General features: G+C 42.0%; 1 protein-coding gene across 5 annotated transcripts in view; it reads right to left on the bottom strand.

Annotated features, from left to right (window-relative positions):
• Nucleotides 1-12,055, bottom strand: part of LOC139534241 (Kv channel-interacting protein 4-like) — a 251,439-nt gene that overhangs the window by 33,131 nt on the left and 206,253 nt on the right. Inside the window, exon 2 of one of the 5 annotated variants that reach the window (XM_071333201.1) lies at nucleotides 286-391. The exons of the other annotated variants lie outside the window; for them this stretch is intronic. Within the exon in view, the coding sequence (XP_071189302.1) occupies nucleotides 286-391 (106 nt within the window). The remainder of the gene's footprint in view (nucleotides 1-285; nucleotides 392-12,055) is intronic. 5 annotated transcript variants of the gene reach the window in all.

Below are 12,055 nucleotides of genomic sequence, written 5' to 3'. Positions count from 1 at the left end.
AAAAACCACACTGACTGTACTACAGTACAGTGCTGGGGTCAATTCGAATTGAAGGCAGTCAATTCAGGAAGTGATTTGAATAAAAACATTTAAAATAATAAAACATTTTGAAATAAATAACTTGTACTTTACAGTTTATTGAGAATGTATTGAAAGTATACACCTTTTTTTCAATTATTGAATTGAAATGTCAGTTTACACCCTGAATAGACTGAATTGACCCCAGAGAGAAGGGAGGAAGGATAACAGTTAGGGGGAAAGAGAGATAAAGAGAGTGTGAAAGACTTGCTTTGGCTACTGGTAGATGACTTTTTGGCAGAGGAGCAAGGAAAGAGCTTCATGAGCCGAGCTCTGACGCCGCGCCTGTGGTCGTTCTGGGGGCAGACGTAACCTAGGAGATACAGCATGGTGAGTGTCACAGTTACCAGGGCAACTGGTGGCTGCAATGCATGCTGGGAGACAAAGTGAATGGGGAAGGGAGATGAGTGCAAGCAGTGGAGATCAGTTACTGTCACAAAGAACTCTCAGGACAACAACACTGGAGTGCATTTACCTGCAATGTGAAAACATTCACATTCATCACTCATGTATTATTAAAGGGAAATTAAATCTCAGATCGGGGCACAAAATATAATCAAAGTGGACGCATCTCATGTCAGCCATTATGACCAAGCCTAGGCAGCTTGGTCTCACCATTAATTCGGTAAAATATTGTTGTTTGAAATTGGCTTTCAAATGTAAAAGACATTGAAATGCAAAAACGATTACATTTACATTTAAGTCATTTAGCAGACACTCTTATCCAGAGCGACTTACAAATTGAAAAGTTCATACATATTCATCCTGGTCCCCCCGTGGGGAATGAACCCACAACCCTGGCGTTGCAAGCGCCATGCTCTACCAACTGAGCCACACGGGACCATATTCACTTCAGTATGGCAGCCAATGCTGATACATTCAGTACCTACAACCGAGATGCAACTCTCAGCAGTAATCTTGGCCTGCTCCATGAACCCAGTCATTATGTCACATGACTTATTAATATACTGTAATATCGTGGCACTGGGTCATCACCGTAAGAGGGGCTTTAAAATATTATCTGGAGCATGTGACCTTCGGTCAGACAGCAATCCAATACCTCATCATCTATCAAACTCATTTCACACACAGTCAAGCGTATTGCTTTACAAACTCCCAGGGGTCCATGTTGTGCCTGCCACTGTGAGCAATATTATACATGACTGCAACAGCATTGTGTGTCAACACAATATCCATCTCAAGAGGATAAAATGCTCAACCTTTATGATCGCTATAGTGTGTAATACATTTTGTAGAAAAAAAATTGTATTTAAATAACACGTTTTAGGGGACATCGCCAACAAGCGCTAAAGTTGTTTCTACCTTCTTGCCAAAGTGAAAACATTAATTCTGCAGGCCTTTAAGGCTAGCGTGGGCGTAAAAAAAGCTCACGAATGCGGTGTCGTTCATCAGTCACTCGTAATTACAAGACGGCTTTGATGTCTGGTATAAAGGCAGTGACAGAATGCGCTGTGTGTTTGTGAGGAAGGCACAGTGAGGAGTCCAGACACACTGACAGCCACTAGATGGGAACTCTATAAAGTGGAGAAAGAGGCTTCACTTTACTTGGGACTTGTTCAGTGGCTGGCTACATTTAGCAGATGTTATATTTCTACGTAGAGCTGACTACGGTCTAACACAGCGGTTATATGGGATGGAAGCCAACATGATGATATACAATGTAGAAAATATACATATAGATTCTCTGACAAATGACATGAATCTAGTTTCTTCTTCGAGACAATATCCATCCAGGCCAATAACCAATGTGTGAGACACAATATCTTCCACCTCTAGCATGATGTCAGGACAATCTTCTGGACCATCAGGTCAGATGTTGTCATCCATTCTTGTTGCCACACTGATACACCCTGCTGCTGAGTGGCAACGAAATCGGTATGTGTCCTCGGCAAAGATACGAAAAGCTTTGGAGAGCAGACATTTATGTGGACTCATTAAGGTAGTGCAGTGACACTAGCCTTTAGTAGCTCCACTAAGAGCTGAAGGGAATAGCCCATGTCAAGTAATTAATGTGACAACTCTGGCCAATATTGAAATTCAAAGACAATATTTGTCTGAAGTGAATGCCCAACTTATACAAATCCATACTTGCATGTTTCGTTATTTTCTGGAGCTGCGCGGTACGCTGCTTAGGACCCGGCTTGAGAAATGGCAGACAGCAAGCACTGTTATTCTAAGTGGAATTAATGTAGGCCCTGAGTGACACGGCCCTTAATGCAGCCAGTGTTTCTGGATGAATACTTGCCCTTTGTTTGATAATGGACTAAATGGATGTGATATGTCATAATGTAGGAGACAGCTTGGACTGAGCTAGCAGGCGTCACAGTGACTGCTTCCTTACCACAGCTCCTGCTCCAGTGAATTGTCGTGCCAAGTTTGTCGTGCGACATATTAATCATAAGCAAAGGTCCAATGTTGTTGTCCTGACCAAAGCATTGTGGGACTACGGACAAACTGGGGACCCACCATTTTTGAAATCACAACACAGCATAAAATCACAACATGCACACTGCTGTCATGTCATACTTTTGCCTTCTGCAAAGAAGGGAACACAACTGTGGCACAGCTAGTTCTCAAAATGGTTGCCCTATTCCTAAGGGACCACGTGTTGCTGACTTTTTTCAGTACACATAGTACATTATCTTGCTGACACAAAGGTCCCACATCTAGCTTATCTTGTAAAGTAGCAGCAGTTTATTCCTGCAGCTCATTTCTTACATGGTAAGCAGACGTTGGCCGCGTTCGAAATCTGTCTTGCCTACTAATAATTACAAAAACGACTTACTGTGTACTAGTCATACTACACTGAACAAAAGTATAAATGCAACATGTAAAGTGTTGGTCCCATGTTTCATGGGCTGAAATAAAAGATCCCAGCATTTTTCAATATGCCCAAAAATATAATTTCTCTAAAATGTTTGGCACAAATTTGTTTACATCCTTGTTAGTGAGCATTTCTCCTTTACATAATCCATCCAACTGACAAGTGTGGCATATCAAGAAGCTGATTAAACAGCATGATCATTACAAAGGTTGTGCTGGGGACAATAAAAGGACAATCTAAAATGTGTAATTTTGTCACACAACACAATGCCACAGATGTCTCAAGTTTTAGGGAGCATGCCATAGGCAGGAATGTCAACTTGAGGTGTCGCTAGAGAATTTAATGTTAATTCTTCTACCATAAGCCACCTTCAACGCCGTTATAGAGCCTCACAACCTCAGACCACGTATATGGAGTCATGTGGGTGAGCAGTTTACTGATGTCAGCAATATGAACAGTGCCCCATGGTGGTGGTGGGGTTATGGTATGAGCATGCATTAGCTACGGACAACGAACACAATGAGCATGTTTGGGATGCTCTGGGTCGCCGTGTACGACAGTGTGTTCCAGTTCACGCCGATATCCAGCAACTTCGCACAGCCATTGAAGAGGAGTGGGACAACATTCCACAGGCCACAATCAACTCTATGCGAAAGAGATGTGTTGCGCTGCATGAGGCAAATGGTGGTCACACCAGATACTGACTGGATTTCTGATCTACACCCTTACTTTTTTTTAAATGTATTTTTGACCAACAGATGCATATCTGTATTCCCAGTCATGTGAAATCCATAGATTATTTATTTATTTCAATTGACTGATTTCCTTATATGAACTGTAACTCAGTAAAATCGTTGAAATGGTTGCGTTTATATTTTTGTTCAGTATATTTAGAATGTACTGTTTAGTAAAAAGTATGCAGTAAGCAACAAATATCAACATACTACTTATCCAAACTGAGAAGGGGCTCATCTAATGCGCAATTTCACTTGTTCCGTGCAATTCGTGCATTTTTGTTCTGATTATCAGCTGTTGTCAAACACATGTGGCTGTGAGAAGACCATTTTCTTCCTCAATAGCATGTAGCGAATTCTACTAGTTCAAAAAACGAAATGAGTAGGACATCCTGGCATTTCTAGCACACATTTTCTAAATTTCACATACTATAAAACATACAAAAAGCCTACTATTTAGAAAGCAAGTATGGGTATTCGGACACAGCCCATGTCTTTTCCTTCAGATGAGTACTTCCAAAATGAGGTAAAGTTGAACAAAATGACAAAGTACAGATCAGGGAACCGTACTGAACCTTTCCACGACGAAGAGTATTCTGGGTGATTGTTCTATTCTCAGAAATTACAATATATCATGAAGAGGAAACCGATCTTCAATCTAAACATCCCCTATGTAAAGCTTTGACCTTCTCATGACTTCCATCAAACCTCCTAGGTTAGGTTTCCCTCCACTTACCATATCCCTTGTTCAAATATCCCCCATTATTACAATATTACTGGAGCATGGTCTGTAATGGAACTAAACAGTGCTCTGTTCAAAAAGCTTTTCTCATGCATGTCGAGGTCTTACTCTGAGATGAGTTAGCATCAGATCCCAAATGTTAGGTTCGCTCTGTGGCATCAGGGAGCCGGGATGAGAAAAACAGGCCAGCACTCAGAGGACCTACAATTCATCATCCGGCAACACACCTGCAAGTGTTACAGACAATCACACTCCAGTGTCACATAAGAGCCTTGTCGGAGGTGTGTGGAGCTATAACCGTGCATGGACTGTGGTTTCAACGTAATTAACATAACCCATGTTGACCTGAGGATATCCAAGCCTGGTCTGGTGATAATGCTGTCTGGTCGTTAACCAGAGGAAAGGAAACCCCCTCTCTCGGGTGACGAGAAACCCAGTTGAATAATAGAGGAGTCATTAGCAGGTGACCATACTATACTGTGCTGTTCACTCCAATGCCATAAGCCACATTCTAAAATGTCAAATATTATTGCATTTATGAATGTATCTGTAATGGGAATTTTTATGTCTGTGCTTTTCTTATAACGAATGTCTGTGTTCTATTTATGTATTTATGTACTGAAACAATTTCTGTGTTCCTGCAAGTGGCTGCAAGTGGCTGACTGAACGAATCCTCACTATCAATAGCTGCAATTTGGCAGTACGCCCAGAACCTTGTTTTGAGAATGAAAGATATCTCAGTTTCAAGGTCTCAGCTTTGAGAGAAGAAGCCTCGTGAGGTATTGGTCTGTCACATGTTATGCTCCAGTATTCGTCGGTCACACGTATTAAACAAAACGGTAATGATTAATTCATTATGCTAAATCATGCAAATATAACTTGTCTGTGTATAGCCATATATAAGACAACTGCTGGGACTGCCCAAGCAGAGCTCCTGATTGACATGTGTACTATGGTGCATTGATTTGGTTGGAAGCTCCGCAGCACGCTGACAATAAACAAAGATTCATATTGAGATTGACTTCGAGTGTCCCTGTGTAAGAATTTCCACATCATGTAAAATCTCATTAGGATCCAACATATCTTTTGTGAGATAGACCAACTCGCCTTCTGGTATAGACACGTACACCTCATGACCAAACGTATGTGGACACCTGCTCATCGAATATCTCGAATATGGAGTTGGTCCCACCTTTACTGTTCTAACAGCCTCCACTCTTCTGGGAATCTTTTGGAACTCGGTAGTGAGTGTTGCAACCGAGGACAGCACTCGGCAGTCCCGTTCTGTGAGCTTGTGTGGCCTACCACTTCACGGCTGAGCAGTTGCTCCTAGATGCTTCCACTTCACAATAACAGCACTTACAGTTGACCTGGGCAGGTCTAGCAGGGCATAAATTTGACAAACTGACTTGTTGGAACAGTGGCATCCTATGATGGTGCCACGTTGAAAGTCACTGAGCTCTTCAGTAAGGACATTCTCCTGCCAATGTTTTTCTATGGCGATTGCATGGCTGCGTGCTCGATTTTATACACCTGTCAGCAACGGGTGTGACTGAAAAAGCCAAATTCACTCATTTGAAGGGGTGTCCACATACTTCTGTAAATATACAGCAGTGTACACGAGGAGAACAGTCTTAATCTGAGGCACGTTGCTCCAGCAGGAAAATAATCCTGCAGCAACAGGAATTTGAAAGTGGAAATTACAAACTTCAGAAGCCTTTTTAAACCTCAAATACACAACAAGTGTGAAGTTCTCCTGCAAAAGGTTGATCAAATTAAGATCCTAACACGATTACAATGGCAGGTCAGTTCTTCATGGTTGCTTGTGCAGTAAGAGTGAAACTAAAGTCTGGTCAGCACAAACTGTGTGACGTGTCCTCTACTTATGACACACCACAGCCCACTACAGTTGACACCCTGGACCCTGAGCCAAACTATACACTGATCTTATCTCCACCTGAACCGTTTCCTTATATAGTCATTGGGGCCTGGCAAGACAACATAGGACCGAAGCAAGAGTCTCCTGTAAACGGCCGGTAAAGGTGGTTGAAAGATGAACGGAGTTTGGTCGTTTGTCGTGGTAACTATGAAAGTTAGATGCCAATTGCCATATAAAGTCCAAAGAAGAAAAAGCCTGGAAGGAGGAGAGATGACTAGAAACGATTCAGTTGACTGTTTTATGTGTGGATTGTCGGAGTAGAGGACCTTGTACATTTCAGGTAAAATAACAACTCAACGTTTATATCCCAGGACAAATTAGCTAGCAACAGCAAGTTAGTTAAATAGGACAAATTAGCTAGCAACTGCAAGCTAGCTAGCTAAATTGCCATAAAATATGTAATGCTTTTCGACCTGCCCCCAAATTAATATAATTGGTTCAGAGTTTGTTTTGATATTTTAACCTGCGTGTCGTGACCGCGTTTGGTGTGGGGGGACAAAATCAATTTGCGCATGATGGCCGGTTTGGGTACGGTGTAAGGAACAAAAGTGTAAATAGAAGAATAGTCACTCCACCTGTCACGTTTGAGATCATATGCCATGACACACTTCGGAAGACAGTGGCTCAATATGTGACAAATGACAATGAGCGTGAAACTGTTCTGCGGTTGTTGAACATTTTAGGATGGTAAACGTCACCACAGCGTCCGGGACAACGATATTGCCAGAGAGCGTTATTGGACCGGGATGTCGCAAGGTGTTGATGTATGTCTCTGCTCACTACCGTCAGCACTGGATAAAAGTCCAGATGAAGGTATCGGCAAAAGCCCATAAAAGTCCCCACACACTGGAGTCGGATGTCATTGGCTGCCCCTAACTGTCCCCTTGATGGAGGTATTACTTTGACTTGAGTGATACCTTACATATTTTCTCAACTGCCAGACTGCTGTGGACTCCCAGAGGAAATCTGACTAATAGATTGCTGATTTTACTCTGATAGTGCATTTTACATTTGCCCTTTAATTGCTCTGAAGCTGATATAATCAATGATCAGTGAACTGGAAAATTATCATAGAGGACAGTATATATAAAGGACTCTCCGTATTTATTTGGACAGTGAAGCTAAAACATTTAATTTTGCTCTATATTCCAGAACTTTGGATTTGACAGTACAGAATGTCACATTTTATCTGAGAGTATATCCATACACATCTGTTTTACCGTTTAGAAAGTAAAGCACTTCATGCATCTAGTCCCCCCATTTGAAGGTGTCAAAAGTATTTGGACAAATTCACTTCATAGTGCATTACATTTTGTCAAAAGTGTATTTGGTCCCATATTCCTAGCACACAATGATTATATTAAGTTTGTGACCCTACAAACTTGTTGTATTCATCTCTCAAGACGTGACACGTGATTCCAGTGTAAACTGATGATCGAGGCTACTTCTTCGATTGACATGTCAACACCCAGTGACTGACTGAAGGTCAACTCGTTACGAAAAGTCACTGCATTGATTCCTGTCTGTAGATACAGTTGAAGTCAGAAGTTTATATACACTTAGGTTGGAGTCATTAAAACTCGTTATTCAACCATTCCACACATTTCTTGTTAACAAACTAAAGTTTTGGCAAGTCGGTTAGGACATCTCTTTTGTGCATGACACAAGTAATTTTTCCAACAATTGTTTACAGACAGATTATTTCACTTATAGTTTACTGTGTCGCAATTCCAGTAAGTCAGAAGTTTACATACACTAAGTTGACTGTGCCTTTAAACAGCTTGGAAAATTCCAGAAAATGATGTCATGGCTTTAGAAGCTTCTGAAAGGATAATTGACATCATTTGAGTCAATTGGAGGTGTACCTGTGGATGTATTTCAAGGCCTACCTTCAAACTCAGTGCCTCTTTGCTTGACATCATGGGAAAATCTAAATAAATCAGCCAAGACCGCAGAATAAAAATTGTAGACCTCCACAAGTCTGGTTCATACTTGGGAACAATTTCCAAACGCCTGAAGGTACCATGTTCATCTGTACAAACAACAGTACGCAAGTATAAACACCATGGGACCACGCAGCCGTCACACCGCTCAGGAAAGAGATGTGTTTTGTCTCCTAGAGATGAATGTACTTTGGTGCGAAAAGTGCAAATCAATCCCAGCACAACAGCAAAGGACCTTGTGAAGATGCTGGAGGAAACAGGTACAAAAGTATCTATAGCCACAGTAAAACGAGTCCTATATCGACATAACCTGAAAGGCCGCTCAGCAAGGAAGAAGCCACTGCTCCAAAACCGCCATAAAAAAAGCCAGACTATGGTTTGCAACTGCACAATAGGACAAATATCGTACTTTTTGGAGAAATGTCCTCTGGTCTGATGAAATATAACTGTTTGGCCATAATGACCATTGTTATGTTTGGAAGAAAAAGGTGGAGGCTTGCAGGCCGAAGAACACCATCTCAACCATGAAGTACGGGGGTGGCAGCATCATCTTATGGGGGTGATTTGCTGCAGGAGGGACTAGTGCACTTCACAAAATAGATGGCATCATGAGGAAAGAAAATTATGTGAATATATTGAAGCAACATCTCAAGACATCAGTCAGGAAGTTAAAGCTTGGTCACAAATGGGTCATCCAAATGGACAATGACCCCAAGCATACTTCCAAAGTTGTGGCAAAATGGCTTAAGGACAACAAAGTCAAGGTATTGGAGTGGCCATCACAAAGCCCTGACCTCAAACCTATAGAAAATGTGTGGGCAGAACTGAAAAAGCGTGTGCGAGCAAGGAGGCCAACAAACCTGACTCAGTTACACCAGCTATGTCAGGGGGAATGGGCCAAAATTAAGCCAACTTATTGTGGGAAGCTTGTGGAAGGCAACCCGAAACGTTTGACCCAAGTTAAACAATATAAAGGCAATGCTACCAAATACTAATTGAGTGTATGTAAACTTCTGACCCACTGAGAATGTGATGAAATAAATAAAAGCTGAAATAAATCATTCTCTCTACTATTATTCTGACATTTCACATTCTTAAAATAAAGTGGTGATCCTAACTGACTTAAGACAGGGAATTTTACTCGGATTTTACTCGGATTACACAGGAATTGTGAAAAACTGAGTTTAAATGTATTTGGCTAAGGTGTATGTAAACTTCCAACTTCAACTGTAGATATGTGGCATGTTCATATTAATTGTCATGGGAGATTAATAAAATAAATAAATAATATATACAGTATGTGTGTCTGACAGGGAGAGCAATCTAACACAATATCAGGAACTACTATGCATTTCAACTTGCAATCCAAGTTCCATTATTTGCTCTGTCATGGTGGTGGGAGCATTTGTTTACTATAATACTTTCCGAGAGGCAGTCAGTCGTCATGTGCTTTAAACAACAATCCCCATGTTTATTCCGAGTTGAAATGAGGATGAACTACCGACTATCCCTTGGCAGAAGGTATTGAAGTGAATTTACACAGCGAGAGAGGGAGTTGAATTCAAACGAGAGAGTCCTGCAGACTGGCCAGTGGTGGATTTGATAGGTGTTGCAACAATCGCGTGGAGGAGGCCGGCGTGCGATCAGTTTGACCTGCTCTCTTGCCGTGGCACCGACATCACAGGCGCACTTTCTTCTCCCAGAACATGCCTGAGATTTTGGAGAGCCGGATCTGATCGCCCGCCGATAGACAGCTGTTACGGCGGCTTCGTAATGAGCCACTCAGAAGCACATCTGCTCATGTTTGGGGATGAGCCTCGCTAACTTTCCATATCACTTTTTTCAGACTCAGAAGAGGCAAAAACATGTCAGGTAAGGCTTAATGACATCAAAATGATGGTGATTGGGAGCGAAGCCAGATCTGGTAGAGGCTTGAAATAATTTCAACCCACATAGGCACCGAGGCAAGCCGTGAAGTAATGTTCAACTGTTGCATCCATTAATATTGCAAATGCCTGCCTCTCAGTCAGATGGAGAAATGCTGCTGGTGAGTCCCAACGGGATGGAGATGTCTCTCACAGGCAGACAACTGGTGGGGTTTTGTGTTTTCAATTGGAGACAATCATGTGGTACTAGTCCAGAATACCACTTCCTGTCATCTCCACCTGCCAAACAATTCTGGGCGCAACAGTGGACACACTTACATTGAGCCTGGCCCTAGAACATTTTAGAGGCAAGACTATAAATAAGCCCCCCCCAAACACACACACATGTGCCATTATTGTTATCAGGGAACATCAGAGCGCTGCTGTCACTGCTCAGCGAAGCAGGTGAGTGAACAGCATAAACACGGACAGCATACCTTCAGAATGCCAAGCTGATTTATCTGATGAGGCAAGAGTCTCTCTGCCGGGTAGCAGACAGCAAAAGATCACACGCATACAATGAGGCCACTTTCCTTATAGAATGGTGAAGAAGTACATGAGGCCACATACAGCTTAGTTGAGGCATGGCAAACTTACGACTCAAAAGGAGGCATTTGCCTTTACAACATGAGGAAAGGAGGGAATCTATTTGGCATCGTCTCTACTGTCAATCTGAATATTAACCTTTTTAAGTCTCGTTTTTTGGAGATGGCATGCAAATGCTCAGTGCCAGAAAAATACCACCTCCACTGACAACCACTGGATCTTCTGTGTGTGTGTTGGCATCCCAGGTCTAGCCTGAAGGAAGGGAGATTTTCAAAAGGAGTAAACTGACGTGCCCTTGGGACATATTCTGAAACCCAGACAGTTTACGTTTCCTGAGGAATAATACATTCCCCTTGGACCTCTCACAGATACAAATATTTGCAAATGATCCAACACAAATGGTAGCAGGGCAGTAGAATATAATACAAACCCTGCCAAACAATGCGTCTTTCAAATTACTTTTCTTCATTTGTGTTGTGTCCGATGTACAAAGTCGATAGAAGATGGGTATTTCAACCACACTCTTGACCACCTAATGGGAAAGGCTCATTTTATCTCACACATACGCCATGGAAAATGGCCATAGAAACAAATAAAAGCAGCCATTCGTTCCTATTTGCGGTCTCAAACATAAATAGGCTTTAAGATTGGAGTCTGAGAGAGAATGATGTCATTGCTGTTATTTAATAAAACAGCAGCCTCTAGTTCGATGTTGCTGGCTGTGAGGATGGCAGTGGAATGGCTTTGGATAGGAAGGCAGGTCATTGAATATACACTGAACAAAAATATAAACACAACATGCAACAATTTTAAGATTTTACAATCAATCAAATCAAATCAATCAAGTCAATTGAAATAAATAAATTAGGCTCTAATCTATGGATTTCACATGACTGAGAATACAGATATGCATCTTTTGGTCACAGACACCTTAAAAAAAAAGTAGGGGATCACAAAACCAGTCAGTATCTGGTGTGACCACCACTTGCCTGATGCAGCACGACAAATCTCCTTTGCATAGAGTTGATCATGCGGTTGATTGTGGCCTGTGGAATGTTGTCCCAATGTTGTTCAATGGCTGTGAGACGTTGCTGGATATTGGCAGGAACTGGAACACGCTGCCAAACATGCTCAATGGGTGACATGTCTGCAGGTCATGGAAGAACATGTCAGCTTCCAGGAATTGTGTACCAATCCTTGCGACATGTGTCCGTGCCATCATGCTGAAACATGAGGTGATGGCGGCGGATGAATGGCACAACAATGGGCCTCAGGATCTCGTCACGGTAGCTTTGCATTCAAA

The sequence above is a fragment of the Salvelinus alpinus genome, chromosome 11 (genome assembly GCF_045679555.1).
Source record: "Salvelinus alpinus chromosome 11, SLU_Salpinus.1, whole genome shotgun sequence".
Classification (NCBI taxonomy): Eukaryota; Metazoa; Chordata; class Actinopteri; order Salmoniformes; family Salmonidae; genus Salvelinus; species Salvelinus alpinus.
The sequence above is the reverse complement of the archived record's forward strand: the minus strand, read 5'-3'. Positions and strand labels throughout refer to the sequence as shown.